At 39.0% G+C, this 24,536-nt stretch overlaps 1 protein-coding gene across 1 annotated transcript in view; it reads left to right on the top strand.

Moving 5' to 3' along the window:
* LOC150079254 (testis-specific serine/threonine-protein kinase 1-like) overlaps positions 1-23,245 on the top strand; it is a 40,106-nt gene extending 16,861 nt beyond the window's left edge. Inside the window, exons 2-4 of the mRNA XM_090383005.1 lie at positions 8,655-8,874; positions 16,910-17,084; positions 22,869-23,245. Of these exons, the coding sequence (XP_090239131.1) occupies positions 8,655-8,874; positions 16,910-17,084; positions 22,869-23,245 (772 nt within the window). The remainder of the gene's footprint in view (positions 1-8,654; positions 8,875-16,909; positions 17,085-22,868) is intronic.
* The last annotated feature ends 1,291 nt before the right edge of the window (positions 23,246-24,536 follow it).

The following is a 24,536-nucleotide window of genomic DNA, read 5'->3' as shown; positions in this document are numbered from 1 at the left end:
ATCCTCCGTAGTTGCTATGCTTAAAACCATACTGACTGTTGCAATGTAAACCTGCTTCCGTGTAGCATTGAACTAATCTACTATATACATTAGTCTTTCATATATTTTCCCTAGTACAAGGAGTAGGGCTATTGGTCTATATGATTTGGGATCAGTAGGCGGTTTCTCGGAGTTTGAGAATTAATCTTAACACATCTTTTTTCCATATTATTGGGAATATACCTTCTGTCATACAGTTATTATATAGTGCTATTAATTTGTCTGGTGATATTTCTGCTAATTTTTTGATAATCTCAGCCTCTAAGAGGTCAACACCTGGGCATTTATTGTGTTTGGTTTTAGATAGTGTATTTCTAAATCATAGGCTCAATATTGGCATTTTCATATTCAGTGTTTTCTTTTTTAATGTCTAGCTGGGTGGGGAATGATCCCCGCTTTCAGTCTGACTAATACTGTCTAGGATGTTATTTACAGAATCCGCCCAACACAGGGTTGGGATTCCACCTGGTTAGACAGTAGTTTCCAAGACTGTTTCCAAATCTCCTCTTGGCAGCTTGTCGGTCACAATTCTGTAGACAACTCCCCAAGGGTTATTGTTTCCGGTAGTTCCCACTAAGTGCTTCCAGCATTTCTTTTTCTTGTCTCTTATGAGGGCTGTATACTGATCCCTGAGAGTTCTATAAGAATCTCTCAGTGCATCCACCTCATTTTGCGGCCAAGATATTCTGGCTCTTCGAAAATTTCTCCTCGCCTGGTGCACATTTCTTCTGAGTATAGTCAGTTCAGGACACCACCAGGGGACTGCTTGCTTCCTCATTTGTTTCCCGTGGAGTAGACAGGTTTACTGTTTTTGTTAAAATGTTTGTCATAGTCAGTGCTTGTTCGTCCGGGCTACAGCTGTCTGATCTAAACCACTCATTTTCCTGTTTTTGTAGCTCAGCTGCTGTATGTTCTGCGAAAATCTGCCAGTTTGCCTTTTTAATGTTATATCTTTTAATATCCAAAAAGGAGTGTTAGGTTATTTGTAATTGCCTGTTTAGTTTTAGGGTGAAGGCTCTATGATCTGATGAGATCCAGGCTGGCTGGACACACCAGTCTAATTTTACAGGCTACTGAATTGGTGGCAAGAGTGACATCAATGTCACTGTCCCACGTGGTACTGCCAAAAGTTGGTAAGTTGTTAGGTTGATTTATCACTTGAAAGGGTGAAGTGGCTATAAAACCTGACAATACTTCGCCATGTGTATGCCTGCTCTGTCTTCTGTACGGCTATACCATAAAGCGAATGGATCGGTGAAATGGGAAGGTTTTTTTTTTTTTTTTTTTTTGTGGCTGATGCTGTATAAGCTTGCGTTCTTGCATCATATGCGTCTACTAATGCTAATACTAAAAAGCTGGCCGGCAGTTGACATCAGCACACACTATGATATTTGCTGTAGGTAGATATTCTATTGTAGATAAATATGTAAATATTCTATTGTAGGATTTATATCTTCACCAGGTCTGGAATAAAGTGAGATAACATAGAACTGCCCACAACACTAGTGATATGAGCACACACTGCCGCTGGGGAGCAGAGGTGACCCACCTTTGTGACTGTAAGGTCAGTGTTTTTAACTACTATTGCTGTAGAGGGGACATACGAGGTGTATTCTATGATTTTGTAGTTTCTTAGGTATCCTTGAACTCTATTCATATATGTTTGTGTGTGTGTATGGTTCTTGGAGTACCAAGATGTCTGTCATTTTCTTCTAATTTGAGCTTCATCTGATCTACAACAGCTCTTGCTCTTCGAGTAAATAAATTTTCTGTTTATACTCCGGCACGACAACCAAGTCAGTAGAGTTTACAATAAATCGTCAATACAAATATTTATCGTATTTAGTAGTCACGGGCTTGAACGCCGGTCCACTCAAGGAACGCGTGCTATGCACTCTCGCTCCTGACCACTGGGCTACGTCAGGCGCAGTATTCAAACGGACGTGATTTAGAGCCCTAGTCACGTTTATATTTTCAATTTGGCCCATAATTGGTCCCAGATTATATAAGTTTTACAATTTTTTTTACAGCAGGGGCATTTGTCATCCCTGATGCTGTGTGCATAGTCAATCAGCTCTGCTACCTTGCAAGTAGCACATTTTGGCTGCTGAGACTTATTTTTGTAACTTTTATAATCGTGGCCAGTGACTACACAATGACCACAGACAGCTTCTGTTTAACCGCAATCCCTAGCAGTATGACCATACTTATGACATTTAATACATTTTTATATGAAGAAATGTTCCTTGAATCTATGGCTGGTCCAGCCAGCATGGATTCTATGTTGTTCCTGCAGTGTCATCCATATTTTAAGTGTAATTTCTGCTATTATGTTAAATAATCCATTTCTTTTGCTTTTGGTTCTTCTTTTTAGAAGGAATTCAGCAGAAAATTCATCTATTGTCATTATGCTACTGAAGTTTTTATAATGAACATCCATCATTAAGTCTTCTTCTAATGTTGCCTCTGGAAAATCAAAAATTAAGATGTGAGGATTTTTTCCTTTTGGCTTTCTGTTTTAAACCCAAGTTTTGTGACTTCAGGTGCATGTTTGAGACTTACTGGGAAATGACATTCGATGCTACGACACTATCCATCTGACAATATGTGGCAGGTGTACCATCTACTGGAAGTGGCCCACCTTCCCGTGGTCCACGAGTACCCAGAATCATATCTCCTGGTGACTGATGCTTCTGGGTAGCCAAAGCGGGCCAGAACATTACAACAGAACACACACAAACCTGCAAATTTCTGGCCCTTTTACAGTGGTTCTGTTCTCCACAGAGATACGAGGCGAAGTTGAATAGACGTTCTAGGAGCCGCCTCTTACATAAACACATGTCCACATGACAATATGTGACAAAAAAAAAAAAAAAGGCAATATGTGGGAAAATGGAACTTTTTGAAACTCATCTAATTCTTGCCAAGAATTGGTTTTTACCTCGGTGGGATCACTGTGGTAATGATTGTTACTTAATCCAGTCTTATTGCCTTTGAGGAACCAATAAGAACTTAAATACTAATGATTGTACTATTTTTACCTCAGAGAGGATGAAGTAGATTTTATGTCACAAGCCTTGTGTTCCCTCAGTGATGACACTGTGGCTGAAGCGACAGATCTCTTAGGATTATATAGTTAATACGTATTGAGTACAGTATTCTCTTTAATTTTAAATTAATGAAAATTGGCGGATATTATTATTATTATTAGCCCTACGGTACAAGGAAGCCTGAGGCTTATGCTGCACCAGCCAAAAAAAAAAAAAAATAATAAAATAAAATCCTGAGTTACCCTCAAGTAGAAAGGAATCACCAAACAAGAGAAGAATGATGATATCCAGCTCAGGACCCTGGGTTTGCCAAGCCCATACTCACCAGATGTGAGCCCCTGGGGTTATGTAAGACACCAACTTGAAATTTCACCTAGTGGATGACACCACGGTCATTTGGCTTTGATTGTTACGAGGATCTGGTGATCTCTAAAATACCTCAGCAAGGGAGCTGTAAGCAAGACTGTTCTAATAATAATAGTATATATGTTTTTCCCTCACTGATAACGAAGTGGGCTTGAACACTTCCCCATAGGAATACTATGGTAACACCTAGTGAAACAATAGTAATGAAAAGAAATGGATAAAACAGGTAATTTTTAATTGAATTACATAAGTGGGGCAGCTTTATATGATGATGAATGAATGCTATAGTAGAAATTAGAACTTTCTAGGACAAGTATTTATTGTAAGCAGCTTGACTCTGTTATGTTACCTCAGGAACAATTTAAGGGACATGATAAGTGCTTGTGTGGATGGTTTCACCTGAGGGGTAACACCGTGGAAGTTACAAGTTAAATTATAGTCAAATGAACAATATACATGCATAGTGGTTTGAAAGGGATACTGCATATTTGTGTCTGGCTTTTGTGATGTACATAGTATTTCTACTAATGACTACGTAAATAAAAAATTATGACTCTGGAAACAAGAATTTAAGGAGTTTCTTTCTGTGTTCTGGAAACTTTGGATGGAATTTGGGGTGAATGCTAAAGTGGAATTTAATGATATAAACCTAGGACAGTGGTTCCCAAACTACCGAGATCTACGGACACTATTAAAATTCGAAAAAAAAAAAAAAAAACTTCACGGACCCCCTTCAAAAATCAAAAAAAGTTTTTTGATTTTTGTGTGTGTATACAGGGTGATTCACTACCAGTGAAACAAATTTGCAGGAGGTGTAGGGGGCACAAAGACGAACCGGAATTACATAGCATTGCAGGGTCCGAAATGCCTTCGTCATGCGGTAGAGGACGTTGAACGGGAAGTCGCGTGAACAGCGATCCCGCTGGAAGTCAGCATTTGCGAACCGGTTCCCGAGACAGTAGGATGGACGAGTATTCAAACGTTGAACTGGCCGACATGCACCTCGCGTATGGAGCTGCGGACTGTAACGGGTGCGCCGCTCTGCGCTTGTACCAGGAACATTTCCCGCACAGGCGTGCTCCTCATCATACGATTTTCGCACGTGTGCACAGAAGGTTACGTGAGACTGGTTGTTTCACGAGAGGTGCCATGAATCGAGAGCGAACGACGAGGACGCCAGACAATGAGGAAAATGTCCTACGTCTTGCAGAAGGCAATCTGAGTACGAGTACTCGAGCGATAGGCCAACGATTGGGTATTTCCCAATCCACTGTATGGAGGATACTGTCAACAAACCAAATGAGTTCATACCATCTGCAACGCGTCCAATCATTGGAGCCTGCGGATTATCCACTCCGGAGGACTTTTACTATTTCGTTTCTTCAACAGAAACGGTTCGGAAATGCTGACTTCCAGCGGAATCGCTGTTCACGCAACCTCCCGTTCAACGTCCTCTACCGCATGACGAAGGCATTTCGAACCCTGCAATGCTATGTGATTCCGATTCGTCTTTGTGTCCCCTACACCTCCTGCAAGTTTGTCGCACTGGTAGTGAATCACCCTGTATATGTATCAATACTGGGTTTTCTGAAAAGAAAATGCAAAGTTTTAAGTTTAAAGCAACTCAGCTTTATTCTTATTTTTACATAAACATATAATAATAACTATATTTATCATCAATTTGCTATACATAGAACGAATAATTTGACCAGTTCCAGGGGGTACATTTCGCGGACCTCCTGGAAATGGTCTACGGACCCCAGTTTGGGAAACTGTTCTAGGACAAAAACTTTTCGAAGGTAACTTGATTCTGTTGGGTTACCTGAGGAACAACACAGTGGACATGTCACACGCCAGTGTTGGTAGTTTTCGTCCGAGGGGTTACACCGTAGATTTTACAAAATACATTATCGTTAAACGAACAATATATAGTGATTTGTAAGGGAAACAACTTATTTATGATTGGATTTGGTGATGTAAACAGTATTTCTGTATATTGATTACTGGACTCCGCTGTAAATGGTATTTCCGCATATTGATTATGTAACCACAAGATTATGACTCCTAGAAACAAGAACTTGGGTTTCTCATTGTGTTCTAGAAACCTTAGACGGAAGTTTTTATCATTCTCCAGTGAATCACTGGAGGTCTATATAGAAAATTTAGAGTATTAGAAATAGATGGAGAACCGAGGAATAAAAAAATACTAGGATGAACTTTATTAGTTCCAGATCTTGAAAATGAACTTACAAAATTTCTGTTAATAGAGTTTGGAATAATATTTCTTTATACGAGAAGGATTTTAATAATCAAACCCAATCTGCGCGTGGTTTTTGGTGTTTCTTCCATTTGAGACTACACCAGACTATGTATAAAAAAGTATTCTGACAGGTACTTTCAATCTGTGAAGAGGACTGTGGAAGTGGTCTCATAATGGCTACCTTCCACACAGTATCCTTTTTACAATTAACTAATACCTTGTTTACTGAAATTTACTTTCCGTGGATTTCGGAAGCTTCCAGATCCATATCTTCAACTATTAAACTAAATTCTCAATGGTACTGAGTAAACTATTCTAATTACACCACTAGTTGGGTTTTTTTTTTTTTTTTTTTTTTGCTGGCTTCCAGGTTTGGGCAACCCTGGAGCGGGATTTCAAGCACCCATCGATATTGCACTACATCCAGTGGGTGCGGGATATGTGCTAAAATGCACAAACAGACGATAGTAGACCCGGCCTGCCGCTCCCTGGTGGGGACGTAGCCTGACACTAACAACACAACACACAAAAACGTTTTCAGGCCCGTTTCGTGGAGATTCTACGTCATCATAAGTGAACAATACGGAGATAGCTCATGCCTAAGAGCCACCCCGACACACACACACACACACACACACACACACACACACACACACACACACACACACACACACACACACACACACACACACACACACACACACACACACACACCCCTGCGTAGCCAGGTGGGAAGGAGCAGCAGTGCGTAGCACACGCTTCTTGATTAGATAGGGGTTCGAGCCCGTCACCACCAAACACAGAGGATGCGGAAAGGTCAGGGAATGACCACCGCATATTCCCGGAACAATATGGCCTTAGTTGCTAATGCTCCTAAAAAACAATTAACAACAACAACACACACACACGACAATATGTGGGCATTGCTGGGCACACTGTGCTACGAAATGGTAGCATTACCACAGGATTAGCATTATAATTAGTTAAGACATATGATGCAAGAAAGCAAGCGTATCAGCTTATGCAATATCAGCCAAAAAAAATCCACACAACCATTCCCTCTAAATATCTGTCCAATCCCTCCTTAAATTTATTTAACCTATCAATTTCCACAACGACAGATTTAAGTTTGTTCCGGAAATTAACCCCCCGCTGGCTAAAGGCAAATTTCCGCACAACTATATTCTACATCTGTCTTTCCTCAATTTGAATTTATGCCACTTAGGTTCGTAATCTGAACAAATGGAAGAATCCCATCAGAATTCAGCGTGCTCAATCCATTCAAGGCCTTATACACCTCAATCAGATCACCTCGCAGGTGCCTAGTCTCCAGCCGCTGCAATTTGCAGACTTAAGCCTCTCTTAGTAAGAGGATCCCTTAATTCCCCTCACCAATCTTGTTGCCCTTTTCTGTACACGCTCAAGCAAATCTACATCCTTTCTAAAATGAGGCCTACAGACTTGTACGCAGTACTCAAGGCGTGGCCTGCCCATTGCCTTATACAAAGGGACAATCACCTCCTTTTCCCTGCTAGAAAAATTCCTGTATATCATTGACAGAACCCCATGACCTGACCTAGCAGCCTGTCTGCACTGCTCAGAAAACTTCATATCTGACTGCACAATTACTCCCAGGTCCTTTTCATTCTCTATCACTGTCAGTGTAGTACCACACAGTTGGTACGTTCCTCTGGGGTTACTTCTACCCATATGCAGTACTTTACATTTGTCAATGTTAATCAGTTGACACTTCTCAGCTCATCTTCCCAAATTTTCCAGATCTTGTTGCAGTAGCACACTGCCAGTACTGTCATTAACAACCCTGCCAACCTTTGTATCATCTGTAAACTTCGACACTAAGCCTGATATTCATAAATATACAAAACAACAGTGGACCCAACACCGAACCCTGTCCGATTCCACTAATAACATTAGGCCACGAAGAGCACCGCCAATTGATTACCACCCTCTGTCTTCTCCCACTCAACCATCCTTTCATCCACTGTAGCAACTTACCCTTAATACTATTCTGCTCCAATTTGTACAGTATTCTTCCATGTGCAACAGTGTAAAAAGCTTTCCTGGCATCCAAGTATATGATATCAAAATTATTTTTTGCATCGTTCCTTTGTAACATCATAATATCCAATCAAATTTGTCAGAAAAGACTTTCCCTTAACAAACCCATGCTGTGTCTGAATTACTGCTGCAGTCTTGTCTAGATGATCCTGCAATTCATCTTTAACGAGTGACTCCATTATTTTACCCGGAACCGAAGTTAAACTAACTGGTCTGTAATTACTCGTGTCACCCTTCAATTCCCCTTTGTGAATTGGGAGGTTACATTTGCACATCTCCAGTGCGTGGGGACCTCCCCTGAGTCCAAGGATGCTCTCATAATTATGGCTAATAATTTAGGTGTTTCGAATGCAAAGCTAATTCAGTGTGCGTGTGCACGCGGAACCAAAATCAACTTTATTATATAGTGGAAATTCTGGCATTCCCATAAGCGACAAACATCTATGCTTACAAACATGGATGCATAAGATATCGTGTTAAGGTTTTTTTTTTTTTTTTTTTTCCCTAGACAGATACAAATAATGGATGGAAGTTGCACCAATGCTGTTAAACGAACAAGGTCAAAATATGTTAAAGACGTAATGTTGGACGGACAACTTGTGTAATCGAGACCAGCTAATATCAGTAAAATCAGAAAAACGCTAACTCATTGATTTTCAGTTGTACAGGATCTGTGTCCTCATTTTAAATTAGATTTTTTAAATCAATCTAATATTTCAAGCAATTTTTTTTTTATAGTTTTGTTAATGGATTTCACTCTGATTAATATTACGGAATGCAAAATAATGTGATATTCTTATCACAATTTATTTCAACACCGTTATGCCATTAATAATAACTGCAATTTCCTTCACTGGCAGGGAGGTTGACTATGCGAATCGACATTTCGCTGTCAAGATTATATCACGGGATCAAGCTTCTAAAGATTTCCTTCGCCGTTTCCTTCCTCGCGAACTTGCTATTCTACCTGAACTCGACCACCCCAACATCGTTAAGATTTATCGAATTGTGGAATTCCCAGATAGCGTCTACATATTTATGGAACATGCCGAGAGAGGCGATTTGTTGGAGTACATCCGGGTAAGTAATTCCTACATACTATGTCATTTAAGAATCAGTATGTATATCAAAAGCTCAAAACGTTATTTCCTTCAGTCGACACGCATTTATTCCGCCTAACAATATTGTATATAATTGAAGCTGTATGACAGAACCTACAAAATTGTTGATATTCCTCTAACAAATGTCAAAATATATAGAAAATATATTCGAACATATTTTAGAATATGTGAAATACATCCAACTCAATGTTGAAAGCATCTACTGCCAATACACGGTTGGTCACGAGGTTAGAAATTCAGAAAGGAATGCGAAGGAGGAAACTGCACATGAAAACAAGTTGTATCCAGCTAGGCTGTCAGTATTTTCCAGAATTTAGCCGTGCAAAGATACTAGCAGCGGACGCTTTCAGCATCTTTTATGAGTTAAATCTATTGAACATGGTCCAAGTTGTATTCAGTGTATTTTCTGTATGTAAGAGGGTGGTTGAAGGTTGTTTATTTATCTGTGCAATAAATAAATTTATTTATTTAATTACTTTGTTTTATAAAAAAAAAAACATACATACCGGATAAACAACAATCTTAGTATGGAGAGTCTTATTGTTACTAGCCTACTGCTAAACCAATTAACCTCACTTGTCAATTTTGGCACCTTTCTTTTGGGAAACTTTTCCACTCGTATCCTCGCGGTAGCGCAATGAATATAACCATCGTCCTCGCCACACCGGGCCAAAAAGATCCCCAGTTCGAATCCCAATAATGAAGCGAAGAATTTTAACTAACGGGCCTTTGATGTGAAAACATCAAAGCAGCACCTACTAAATTTTTCGTACTGAAGTAAAACCGATTGATAACGAAAATGAGCGTCGGAAATGACGCAAACTCAGTCACTAACGTTGATTCGATAGAGTAAGCAGCGGGCGTGAGCATAAAACGCTACGTCTCTCACAGCTTCGGTTCTAGCTGTTCGATTTTAAAATTTTAAACGGTTTTCATTTTCGTCAAAGATGTTTTCACATAAAATAAAACACCTTTCGTGTGTACAGGATACGCACTTTTTTTTTTTTTTTTTTACAACGTGGCTGAGTTCAACCTCAAGAAAGGGTTCCATGTTTCCAGGAAACTGATTGTGTGTATTCTGAGGTAGATTTGTCTGTTTGCTAGCAAACACGCAATTTAGAGATACAATACACTGACGCCTCATAGCCTTAGTTGCCTTGGCCCTTTTCACGCGCGCACGCACAAACACTTCTACTCTTTTGAAGAGGCCTGGGTTCGATCCACGTCGAAGAATTTCTAAAGTCCTCTTTATTCGAGACTGTAGTTAGCCAATCTCAGCCGGATGGTGTAGGGTTTCCTTCGTGAGTTATTCGGGGTTTATATATGACTGTATGTGTTCAAAGAAAGTACATCGCCCAGGAATTTAACATTTTTATCCTTTTTGACGATGATATGTTACATTAATGACTAGCATCACAAATAGCTACCAAGCTTTTCATACCAACTAAGAAATACAGTACTGTTCAAGATTTAGACTTAAATGGATGTCGGATGAACTTACGAGACTCGTGGCATAATGGATGCCAGTTGAACTGATGACACTCGTGGCCTAAACAGATGCCAGATGAACTGATGACACTCATGGCCTAAATAGATGCCAGTTGAACTGATGAGCCTTGTCTGGATACACTCGTTGCATATAAATTATCAGGCGACATAGAGACCTATGATAGATATAAACTAGTCTGTAACAAAATCACAAATGAGGTTAGGCAAGCGAAGGCAGATGAGGACAAAAATTTGGAAAAGGATGCAAGAAAAACAGTAAAGACCGCTTTACTTAAGTAAACACTAGAAGGAAAGTGGGGAATCAAATTGGTCCATTGATAGCGATGGTTCGGCTATTGATGATCCTGCTCAGGTTGCTGACAAACCTAACGAGTATTTTGCATTTAAGCGCACACATGAAGTCTTTAGTGCAGGGGATGCCATAAGTTTATCAAACTTTAACGGAGAATTAAATGATTTTGTGATAAATGAAAGGAAAGTGGAAGGGAAATTGTCGAAGTTACACATAAGAAAGGCAACTGGGGAGTATGGGATCTATCCAATTATATTAATGGAGGCAACTAAGAGAATAAGCAAACCCTTAGCCATAATTATGAAGAATCTTGGATTCACGGGAGATCCCCATGGACTGTCGATGTGCAAATGTATCTCCAATTACAAAAGGGGAGTTCAAAGGATGACACGAGTAATCACAGACCTGTTAGTTTAACTTCTGTTCCGGGAAAATAATGGAGTTAATGGTAAAAGAAGTAATGTAGGATTATCTAGATAAATCTCCAATTAAACTTCAGACACTGCATGGGTTTGTTAAAAGGAAATGTTGTCTGACCAATTTGACTGGACAGTACGATATGGTTACAAAAGATCTGGATGCAATAAATAATGTTGATATCATATACTTGGATTTCAGAAAAACTTTTGATAATATTGCACATAAAAGACTGCTGTAAAAATTAGAGAAGTGTGGTATTAAGGGAAAGTTGCTGCTATGGATAAAGGGATGGTTGAGTGGGAGAAGACAGAGTGGTAATCAGTGGATACTGTTCTTCGTTATTATTAGAGCTGGAAAAGGAATTAGAAAATGTGAATTGGAATATCATCGGTTTGGCTGAAACAAGAAGAAGAAATGAATCACTTATAAGTTTATCAAGTGGAAATCTGCTGTACACCAATGGAAATAGTGAAAGGAGTGAAGGTGGAGTTGGCTTTCTGGTCCATAAAGATATAAAAAACAACATTTTGGAATTCAAAAGTGCATCACCAAGGGTGTCAAGACTAATATTCAAGATTTCTAAGAGGTATAAGCTAAAGATTATAATGATTTATGCACCAACATCAAGCCATGATGATGAAGAGGTTGAATGTCGACGAGGAATATTACAACTTTCTGAAAGTGATAAAGCCCAAGAAACCTATAGGGAAACAGAAATCCAAAGAAGAAAAAATTAGTCAAGAAACACTTGTCATGATGAACCAAAGACGACAAATGAAGAGCAAGAAAAACACTGACAGGGAGAAAATTGAGTATACTGAGTTATGCAAAGCCATTAGAAAGAGACTCAGAGAGGACATAAGAAGATTTAACACAAGAAAAGTAGAACAAGCATTAAGGGAAAACAAAGGATTTAAATCAGCAGCCATGAATTTGCTGCTGATTTAAATCAGCAGCAGTGGAATTTGCAGAATCTCAAGGACTGTCAGTAATGAACACTTTTTTCAAGAAAAGGGCGAACAGAAAGTGGACATGGAAGAGTCCAAATGGATTAACAACTAATGAAATCGACTTCATCCTCACTAACAGAAGATATATTGTGAATGATGTTACCGTCCTGAATAAGGTAAATGTTGGAAGTGATCACAGAATGGTAAGATGTACACTTGATATAGATGTAGGAAAGGAAAGGAAAAAACTGACTCGAGTAAATAATACAAAGGTCTTTGAAATAACAGAGGAGGAGAAAAAGCAGTATGTACTGGAACTTAAGAACAAGTTTGAGCTTCTGCAGACTGCTCAGGACCAAGATATCGACGAGGAATATTACAACTTTCTGAAAGTGATAAAGCCCAAGAAACCTATAGGGAAACAGAAATCCAAAGAAGAAAAAATTAGTCAAGAAACACTTGTCATGATGAACCAAAGACGACAAATGAAGAGCAAGAAAAACACTGACAGGGAGAAAATTGAGTATACTGAGTTATGCAAAGCCATTAGAAAGAGACTCAGAGAGGACATAAGAAGATTTAACACAAGAAAAGTAGAACAAGCATTAAGGGAAAACAAAGGATTTAAATCAGCAGCCATGAGCAGTAATACAGAAAGACAAATGATACTGAAACTGAAGAATAGCGATGGTGTACTTATAAACAGCAGAGAAGGCATAATTCAAATAGCAGAAGACTACTATAGAGAATTATACAAGGAGCGAGGGAATGATACCAGCAGTGGGGAACATGGATTGCAAAGTAGCAACACATACGACATACCCGATATTCTTCCTGATGAGGTAGAACATGCATTGAAGAAAATGAACAATCGGAAAGCCCCGGGGGAAGATGAAGTTACTGTAGAGTTGTTAAAATTGGGAGGAAGAGACATAACACAAAAACTGGCAAGGCTCTTCACAAAGTGCATTAGAAAAGGTGTGATGCCTAAGCAGTGGAATAATGCAATCATAGTTTTTCTGCATAAGAAAGGAGATAAATCAGAAATTGGAAATTATAGACCAATTAGCTTGTTATCCCATATCTACAAGTTGTTCACAAGGGTCATTACTAACAGATTAGAAAGAATACTTGATGAGAATCAACCAAAAGAGCAAGCTGGCTTTAGGACAGGATTCTCAACTATGGATCACCTTCACGTAATATCACAGCTAATGGAGAAAGCGAATGAATATAAAACACCATTATGCCTGGCATTTGTGGATTATGAAAAGGCATTTGACTCCATACAGCATAAGGCAATGTTTCGGGCACTGGAAAGACAAGGCATAGATACTCCATATATTATGATTTTGAAGAAAATATATGAGAGTGCTACCTCCTTTATTAGACTAGACAAAGACAGTAGCAAATTTAAAATCGAGAAAGGAGTTCGACAAGGAGACACAATATCTCCGAAGCTGTTTACTGCTGCCCTTGAGGAAGCTTTCAGAAGATTAGACTGGTCGCAGAAAGGAGTCAATGTGAACGGAGAGTACCTGAACCATTTACGATTTGCAGATGACATTGTGGTCATAAGCCACGATCCCAAAGAATTAGAGGAAAATCTTAACCAGTTATGCACAGTTAGTAAGGATTTTGGACTAAAGATGAATATGTCTAAAACAAAAGTAATGATGAACACTATGCCACGGAAAGGGAAATAATGATTGAAGGAGCAGTAATTGAAAAGGTGGAGTCATATACTTATCTGGGACAAGTTATTAGCTGTAATAATGATAAATGGCTGGAAGTCAACAGAAGAATAAATTTTGGATGGATAGCATTCAGGAAATATAGTCACATACTGAAGAGCAATATCCCAGTTTGTCTGAAACGTAAAATAATGAATCAATGTATACTCCCCACCATGACTTATGGAAGTGAAACTTGGGCACTCACCAAAAGAATGGAAGAGAAGCTAAGAACTACACAGCGAAGAATGGAACGAATTATATTGGGAATCAGACTGTTAGATAAGAAGAGAAACACATGGATTAGGCAGCAAACTCAAGTAAAGGACATTCTTATCAAAACTAAAGAACTAAAATGGTCTTGGGCAGGACACATAGCTCGAAGACATGATGACAGATGGACTAAGAAAATAACAGAATGGTACCCAAGAGGAGCTAGAAGAAAACCTGGAAGACAAAGGCGGAGGTGGATAGATGAAATTCATGAGTTTTTGAGTAGTAAATGGATGGCCAGTGCTCAAAACAGAAGGAACTGGAAAGTTGCTGGAGAGGCCTTCATCCTGCAGTGGATTGAAAATGGCTGATGATGTGATGATGATGATGACTGTTCTTCGTGCACTAATGTTATTATTGGAGTCCGAGACTGTCTTTCCTATCTGGATTCGGCTTTGGGCCCATTGTTGTTTTCTATATTTATCTATTTTTATATTTATGAAGGTATATCGGGCTTAATATTCAAGTTTGCAGATGATACAAAGGTTGGCATGGTAATTAATGAAAGGAATGACTATGCTACTGCAACAAGATCTAGAAAAGTTAGGCAGATGGGCTGAAAAATGGCAAATGAATTTTAACATTGACAAATGTAAAGTCCTGCACGAGAGAGAGAGGAGAGGAGAGGAGAGGAGAGATCCCCAGGGCTCAATATCTGGTGAATCACGATCCAATCACCAGATATGAACCAATGGGGATAATATTTCGGGGTATCGGAAAACGAAAAAGACACGAGGTTAGTTGTGCAGTCGGAGTGAAGTTCTCTGAGCAATGCAATCAGGCTACCAGGTCAGCTCAATAGATTTTGCCAATGACATGGCTTGTCGTCGTCAGAGGATGTGTCCGACTTTGCTCGTCATTTAATGTGATATTATACAGTGCTATGGTTAAATAACTCAGTAAGTTTAGCATTAGCATTAGTAGAGGCTTATGATGCAAGAAAGCAAGCTTATGCAGCATCAGCCAAAAAAAAAAAAAAACCCCACTTCCACTTCACTCCTCCATTCGTTCGAAATACCTGTCCAGCTGAGCCTTAAATTTATTTAGGCTATCAACTTCCACAACAAGGGATAGAAGTCTGTTCCACCAACCAACTACACGCTGGCTAAAGGCAAATTTCCGCACGTCTATCATGCATCTGTCTTTCCTCAATTTGAATTTATGCCCTCTCAGGTGATTATTCTGAGCAAGAGGAAGAATCCCATCAGCACTGAGCTTGCTCAAACCATTCAAGGCTTTATACACCTCTATCAGATCACCTCGCTGGTGCCTAGTCTCCAGACACTGTAATTTGCAAAACTTAAGCCTTTCTTCGTAAGAGTACAGCTTTGTTCCATTCACTAATCTTGTTGCCCTTCTCTGTACTCGTTCCTACATCCTTCTTGAAATGAGGCCTCCAGACCTGTATACAGTAGTCAAGGTGTGGCCTGGCCATTGCCTTATACAAGGGAATAATCACCTCCTTATCCCTGCTAGAAAAATTCTTGTATATTATTGACAAGACACCATGAGCTACTCTTGCAGCCCGTCTGCACTGCTGAGAGAACTTCATATCTGTCTGCACAATTACCCCCAGGTCCTTTTCATTCTCTACCACTGTTAGTGTCCTTGACAACCCTGCCAACCTTTGTATCGTCTGCAAACTTGGACATTAAGCTTGATATACCATCATCAATATCATTTATAAATAGAGAAAACAATAATGGACCCAACACTGAACCCTGAGGGACTCCACTAATAACATTAGTCCACGATGAGCAGTGTCCATTGATTACCACTCTCTGTCTTCTTCTCCTCAACCACCCATTTATCCATAGCAGCAATTTGCCTCCAATGCCACACTGCTCCAATTTGTGCAGCAGTCTTCCATGTGCAACAGAATCAAAAGCCTTTCTAAGATCCAAGTATATAATATCCAAGCTATTCCCTGCATCCAGTTCTTTTGTGACTGCATCATAGTATCCATCAAATTGGTCAGGCAAGACTTCCCTTTAACAAAACCATGCTGTGTCCGAGCTATAACTGAAATCTTGTCTAGATGATTCTGCAGTGCTTCTTTAACCAGTGCCTCCATTAAGTTTCCTGGAACAGAAGTTAAACTCACAGATCTATAATTACTTGTTTCAGCCTTTGATTCTCCTTTGTGAATTGGGGTCACATTTGCACATCTCCTGTCTATGGGTACCTCCCCTGAGTCCAAGGAAGCTCTCATAATTATGGCTAAGGGTTTGCTTACTTCCTTTGCTGCCTCCTTTAATATAACTGGATAGATTCCATCCACCCGGGTGCCTCTTTTATGTTTATCCTCAACAATCTCCTCCACTTTCCTCTCAGTTATTACAAAATCATCTAGCTCAGTGCCAGAGTTTACTTCACCTCTGGCATTCCCCTTCCTGAATAACTCCTCATGTGTGAATGTAGATGCAAAATACTCGTTTAGTTTGTTAGCCACCTGAGCAGGATCCTGAACTGTTGAACCATCAATATCCAGTGGACTAATCTGATTCATCTCTTTCCTTCTAGAGTTTACATAGGTAAAGAACGCTTTCTTTTCTTGTTTTTCTTTGCATCCTTTGCCTGCATAATCTCCTCTGTGACTTGGTTACAGACCAGCTTATATCTATCATAGGCTTCCATGTCACCCATTAATTTATATTTATATAGTGTAGTATTCTTTATAATTTATTTATATAGTGTAGTATTCTTTATAATTTATTTATATAGTGAAGTATTCTTTAATTTATATAGTGTAGTATTCATTAATTTATATAGTGTAGTATTCATTAATTTATATAGTGTAGTATTCTTTATAACTAGGATCGAGGACGCCTCACCGAGGCTCAAGCTAGACATTACTTCCGTCAGTTGGTCAGCGCCGTTAGATATCTTCATTCCAAACAAATCACACACAGAGACCTCAAATGTGAGAACATTCTTCTGACTAAAGAGGATACAATCAGACTTGTTGATTTTGGTTTCGCCCGAAAATGTGGTAAGTATTCCAAATACTAAAATATCCACTGAGTTCAATAGCTACACAGTATCAGGACACAACTGGTATTCTGATACAAAAAAAAAAAAAAATAAGGCTGAAAGGGCTTACTTTCAAAATTAGAAAATACAAACTTTGAAAAATCATTCGACACAATGACAAAAAACCACGAAAACATAAGTTTAGGATTTCATTCCTGTAGTCAATATTTTTTCCTCGAAAGGCATTATATCTATATCAAACGTATTGGCAATCTTAATTGAAAGAAATGGAACATTCGCTCCTGTGAACGGATTTTATAAGAGATCCAAGGTATATATTTCTTGTAAGTTTAAAGCGAACGTGCCATCCAATTTATTTTCTTTCCGAGATGATTGAAACACCCATTAAGAAACATTTTAATAAACACAATAAGAGATTTAAGTTGAACTCTTGCTTAATTAAGATGAATTTTTGATATATAATTCTGTTCTGAAGATGCAGGAATGGATTGTTCCATATTGGCCCACTTTAGAATTAAAACTTAAGCAATGAAAAGAGACAGTAAAGAGAGGCTTTAAATTCGTTGATGATTTATGTTGAAAAAGTTCAACATATACGTATCTAATAATGATGATATCAGTATCAGAGTCATGGGGCTGATTCAACAAAATTTTCTGTGGGCTATAGATTTTAATTTCCTAAGCTAAATTCCAAAAAGAAATGTTTTATCAAATAATAAAACGTCAGTTTTACGATTTGATAAAACGCACTCTAAACTCAAATGATTTAATACTTTAAATTATCAATGAGAGATATAAAAAGCCACTCTTCATGATGATCAACTTTACAAATTTATTTCGAGATCAAATGAAAGTATATTTTTAAAAATAAAATTAGTTTTAGTATATTTAAAAAGACATGTTTAACAACAAAGTCAGAGCCTTATTCAAGCAAATGTTATTAATGTTGCCATTAGATTGGGTGATGGAAATGGTCGAGTTTTAAATGTTATCCGTAGGAAGGTAATGGAATTCGATTAGTGGTTTATTCGGGCCGGAACGACGTTTCGGTACTTTTATCTAAATGCCATAATAGAAAATAATTAAATTTATACACCTAATATTATGAAACAATGGCATAATCGAAGGGGAGGGAGAAATATCTATTTTACCCATTGCTACTAAAAATATATATTAATAGTAATCTTTAAAATTAATAGATTTCTTTAAAAATTTATTTAAAAACAAAAATATAAATTTCTCAATGAAACTTGAACGTTTCTTACTAAAGTACAATGTGTTAGATAAAGAGATCCAAAGAATAAGATATACTGTGATGCGCGCGAACGCTGCATTTTGATTCGCCATGAGCTGAAACGCTAGAACTGGTTGTTCTATGAACCGTGAGTCTGAATTCTGATTCAGTTACTGTACAGTCGATGTGGCGTTATCATATAGTCTTCTAGAGAACGAGCGTTCCGGTACTATTTTTTTTAACAATACACCTCTGAGTAAGACCCCCGTATCCGCAGGGGATACGTTCCAAGACCTACCGTGGATGGCTGAAACCGCGGATATAAGCGAACACCTGTTGACCCCATATATAACGTGATTTTCTTGTACATATACTGTATACGTATAATAAAGTTTAATTGATAAATTAAACACACAGTAAGACAGTTAGTTTAACTTCTGTTCAGGGTAAAATAATGGAGTCGCTGGTTAAAGATGCATTGCAGGATCATCTAAACAAGACTGCAGCAATAATTCAGACACAGCATGGGTTTGTTAAGGGAAAGTCTTGTCTGACAAATTTGATAGGATATTATGATGTGGTTACAAAGGAACTGGATGCAAAAAATAATTTTGATATCATATATTTGGATTTCAGGAAAGCTTTTGACACTGTTGCGCATGGAAGACTATTGTACAAATTGGAGCAGAATGGTATTAAGGGTAAGTTGCTACAATGGATAAAAGGATGGTTATGTGCGAGAATACAGAGGGTGGTAATCAATGGGTGCTGCTCTTCTTGGACTAATGTTATTAGTAGTGTCCCACAGGGTTCGGTATTGGGTCCACTGTTGTTTTGTATATTTATCAATGATATTGATGAAGGTATATCAGGCTTAATGTCGAAATTTGCAGATGATACAAAGGTTGGCAGGGTTGTTAATGACAGTAATGGCAGTGTGCTACTGCAACAGGATCTAGATAATTTGGGTAGATGGGCTAAGAAGTGGCAACTGAAGTTTAACCTTGACAAATGCAAAGTACTGCATATGGGTAGAAGTAACCCCAGAGAAACGTAAAAACTGTGTGGTACTACACTTAAGGTGGTAGAAAATGAAAAAGACCTGGGAGTAATTGTGCAGTCAGATATGAAGTTTTCTGAGCAATGCAGACAGGCTGCCTGGGCAGGTCATGGGGTTTGTCAATGATATATAGGAATTTTGCTAGCAGGGAAAAGGTGATTATCCCTCTGTATAAGGCAATGGTCAGGCCACGCCTTGAGTACTGCGTACAGGTCTGGAGGCCTATTTTAGGAAGGATGTAGATTTACTTCAGCGCGTACAGAGAAGGGCAACAAGATTGGTGAGGGGAATGAAGGGATCCTCTTATCAAGAGAGGCTTAAGTTCTGCAAATTGCAGTGGCTGGAGACTAGGCACCTGCGCGGTGATCTGATTGAGGTGTATAAGGCCTTGAATGGGTTCAGCACGCTGAATTCTGATGGGATCCTTCCACTTGTTCAGATTACGAACCTAAGGGGGCATAAATTCAAATTAAGAAAGGACAGATGTAGAACAGATGTGAGGAAATTTGCCTTTAGCCAGCGGATGGTTAATTGCTGGAACAAACTTCCATCTGTCGTTGTGGAAGTTGATAGGTTGAATAAATTTAAGGAGGAACTGGACAGGCATCTGGAGGGAATGGTGTGATTTTTTTTTTTTTTTTTTTTTTTGGCTGATGCTGGATAAGCTCATACATTTGCTTTCTTGCATCACATGCCACTACTACTACTACTACTACATTACCAACATTAAATACGGTAATAATAAAGTACAGCAGACTCTCGATTTACCAGGATTAGATTAACGGGGACACTGCAAGACTCCAAATTATAAAATAAAAAAAAATATAATAAAAAAAAATCAACTAGAAATCATAAAATTCAAGTACTAACTAGAAAGGTATAAACAGCTATTTTGCAAGTCGTAAATAAGCGACAAGAAATAAGTCATCATTGGGAGGTTAGTGTACCTATTATCACGCATTTATTTTTCTCATTGTTTTGCTTCCCTTTATTTTTTTCATTGTAAAAAATAAAGGGAAGCAGCTATTCGATTTAAAATCGACATCGTAAAAAATAAAGGGAAGCATCGTATTGGACAAGCGAGTAGTACGTGTTAAGATTTTTCGGTTTTTTTCCGTGGTTAATCGCGGGTAACTGAATCAGCGGATATGGGGGCACAACTGTAATGGGAAAATTGGAGCTAAAAACGAAAAGACCTAAAAAATACCACCCTGGAGATTTCTAATCCTTCCACGAATTAGTAACGGTGAACATGAAATCTTGCTTAGAAAGCTTTAGAAATGGCAACAGTAGCTACTTTAGATTCTTCGAACTTTTCCTTTCAAAGTGTTTCAAAATACTGAGAGCTGGCAGTTGATGGAATTTTCGATTACTTTAGAAAGAACTATGACTAAAGTCACTGCCGACATTACGGCTACGGACTACGACTGCCAAGACTTCACCTCCATGTAGAAGTGCTGACACTGGCTTAAGCTAGTGGGAAAGTAAAATACAGGTTTTGCTGATATCATGCCCTGTGATATGTGCTGACAAAGGCCCTTGGACCTGTGTGAGATTGATTGGAACTGACTGCTAGCATTGTGTCTTGACACGATGTGGGATTTTATTTGCTGACGCTGTCTTCTTGGCCAGTGTCAAATCGCCTCTTGGCAAATAGTTATGAATGAGACAAGAGCATTAAATGGGCAGAGCTCCTACACGAGGCCCACCACAGTCTTATCGCTGCCAAGCAGCACCCACCGATTATGACAGCTGACACCACGTTTTTATCTTTTATCTTACTGAACCATCCTGACGAAGGCTGGACCAGCTTTTTTTTTTTTTTTTGTGAGATCGCTGACACTGGCCAAAATCCCACACAGAATTTGGCCCATTTCAGGCCCAGCCTTCGAAGGATGGCGATCTTATCCACACAGGGCACCCTAGCCCCGCGACTTATCTTCCGCACACTGTGTGGTCTCCCCTCCCCTCTTTAGTTTTGCCTAAGGATGGGGGCCCATAGATGGGTCCCAACCTGTCTCCCCTCTGACAAATTCCATTCTGATGAATGCCTTTGCCTCCAACCACCCGTGTAAAACGGTTACTTCCCCTCCTGTTCCCGTACTATCCCCTCCTGCACTCTATTTCAATAAAAACTGTTTTTGGGGCCTCCTGCGAATCTCCGGCGATCCTCGCGTTTAGCCCCCCACCAGAGAAATTGTTCTTCCTGGTCCCACTTCATAAGTCGATGGACGGGCAAAGGAGATCGCCGACGTTCTACGGTCCCGTGGCTAAGAGGTCAGATGAACAACACAACCCATCACTAACACTACTACAATTCATACTCTCTGGCCTTTACAGAGTTTGTATACGAAATACAGTTCACTACGCAGAGTTGGGGAAGACCTTCAATGCCGCTTGCCATAACACCACACACTACATAGCGTATAGTACACAATACTATTGCACCTCCCTAATAGCTAAGTGGCCAGAAATAATAAGACATATACTGCGTAAACATAACATCATACTCATATCTGGCTATTTTACAGAGTTCTGTAGGCGGAGTTTAACTAACATTTAGGACCCACCCTACATACGGCCTCCGTAGCCGAGTGGTCAGGAGCGGGAGTGCAGTAGCACACGCTCTTTGAGTAGACCGGGGTTCAAGCCCCTGACTGCTGAATACGGTCGATCTGCCAACCGGCACTGGACCAGCGTGGCAGATTATGGTCCATTTCCCTCAGCATGAATTGTTGAGGAGGCTTCCATCCTGCAGTGGGTTGATAATGGCTGTACTTTTTTACTACATAAGACAACACATGTCTACTGTATCTAGGTTAATAATACGAGCACTTTTCCATTTGATATTGAATCAACTACAAATCAGAGTTTGAGGGAATCTGATCATGGTGAGATGACACTAGCCTCAGATGGGGGAACTAGTTCAACTGCTGGATATTTTAGCATGATAAAAAAAAGCATTATATTGTTATATTATTTATATTTAGCATGATATGGCTCTCCAAATGACTGGAAAACGCTATGATATGGTTTAAGTTCACAAAATTTGTTTTTATAAACAGGGTGAAGAGTATTATATTTCTAGTAGTTTTCAATAAGAAAGTAACGTAACCATAAATAAGTTTTGGCTCAGACTTTTTATCCGGCAAATTAAAACATCACTTAGTTTTACTGATTCAAAATCTAACTTTTCATTTGCTTTTTTAACACTTGGAATTAATATTGTACATTATTTCATTAAAAACGTTTTCTTAGGATTTGTGCACATGCTATTAGGATGTGATTGAGAAAATATTATTTAGGGTAATATATTGCGGAAAGGACACATGTAGTTTTTACGTGAAGAAATACATCGAATCCTCGTGATGAGTCTAGTGAGGCTTCTAGATCCTCTTATCATGCGGACGTGGTATTTCCTCACGTAAAACGTGGGTGTAAGCAATCAGATTAAAGTTTTTTTTTTTTTTTTCTATTTATTACCCTAGTGGACGCAAATGGGAAACGCATTTTAAGTCGAACCTATTGTGGCAGTACAGCGTACGCCGCTCCCGAAGTCTTGATGGGAACGCCCTATAATCCGAAGATGTATGATGTCTGGAGTCTAGGATGCGTGCTCTACATTATGGTGACGGGTTCGATGCCATACGACGATTCTAACGTCAAGGTGATGGTCAGCGATCAAATGAAGAGGAAACTCAAATTTCCAGGTGTGACAAGTCTAATAACTCAATCTTGTAAAGATCTCATACGACATATGCTAGAACCAGATGTCACAAGAAGGGCAACTGTGGAACAAATAATGAGAAATAGTTGGATGCAAGTAGGGGAAGAGAAAAAAGAAAACATATTGCAGAAGAAATAAAATTCTTAATCTATGCTTATATTTGTTGATGTATTTATAAGAGCAGAAACTAACATTTCAATTCTACCAACTAATAACTGAAATTTATAAATACGTAATATGAATATTAGATAGGCATTGAAGAGACAAGATGTAGTTCAAAGTAGGGTAAATAAATGCTTCTCACATTAATATGTGGGAACCAAGCAGCACTTCGGTCACCAAAAAATTTGCAAATTTGGCGAAAATAATTCAAAAAATCTATACTGGCAGTTATTGGGAACGTTTGTGGTAGTTCCCATAAAAATACCACGATCGACAATGCAACCTGACTAAGTTATAATTCTCTCAATGCTCAAGCGATCCAAGAGCGCGCTTTTTATTTATTTTTTTAAATACAAATATATACACACTGGCCAAAACAATACAAACCTTTGTATTAAGACAGTCACAGAGAGAAGAAATGCAAATAAATGCGAACAGATGCAAAGAAAACTGCGACGTAGGGCGATTACGTGTTGCCACCTTGAGTATAAAGACTGCACAAGTTGTTCCACTGCAGTAATTTGATATCAGAACGGTAAAAACGCGTGATCTACCAGACTTTGAAAAAATGTCTTATCTTGGGTACACGTTTAGCAGGAGCTACGATTCAAATGAAAGATATAACTGGTTTCTCAAAAGCATCCATTTCAAAGGTTTTTAAATGAATGGAAAGCAAGCGGTTCTTCCACATCTCAAAGGAGGGCATCCAGTGTGCAGTAAATAACATCTGAATTCAACCAAGTCCCGAACTGCCTATTTCAGCCCGTACCATTCGCAGGGAATTGAAGAAATTGGGTATTGGTAGTCGTCTGCCTATTCATAAGTCACTTGTTTCAAAAAAAAAAAAAAATAATAATAATAACACAGAAAAATGTGCTTGCAGTGATGCCAAGAACGTCGTAATTGGACGGTGAAACAATGGAAGAAAGTCGTGTTGTCAGACGAATCACGATACACACTGTTTTGCACTGATTGGTAGGCACCCGCTTGCCTTGTTAAGACAACTCAGGCATCTGGAGGTGATATCATCGTATGGGGAACGGGTTTTTTTTTGGCACAGATTGGGTCCGTTGATACCGGTGAAAGGTCGAATGTCATCTAGGGAGTACCGGATCTACTGCACCCTGCAACGTTACACTTTAATCATGAAATTGATGGCCATTTTTATGGATAGCAATGCAGCAGCGCATCGTGCCAGAATGGTTCGGAGAACATGACACGGATTTCCACCAACTACTCTGGCCCCCCCACATTTACTGATCTCAAT

Source organism: Mastigoproctus giganteus, chromosome 10, assembly GCF_048544385.1.
Source record: "Mastigoproctus giganteus isolate SK-2022 chromosome 10, ASM4854438v1, whole genome shotgun sequence".
Lineage (NCBI taxonomy): Eukaryota > Metazoa > Arthropoda > Arachnida > Uropygi > Thelyphonidae > Mastigoproctus > Mastigoproctus giganteus.
Note: the sequence above shows the minus strand (reverse complement) of the source record. Positions and strands in the feature narration are given on the sequence as shown.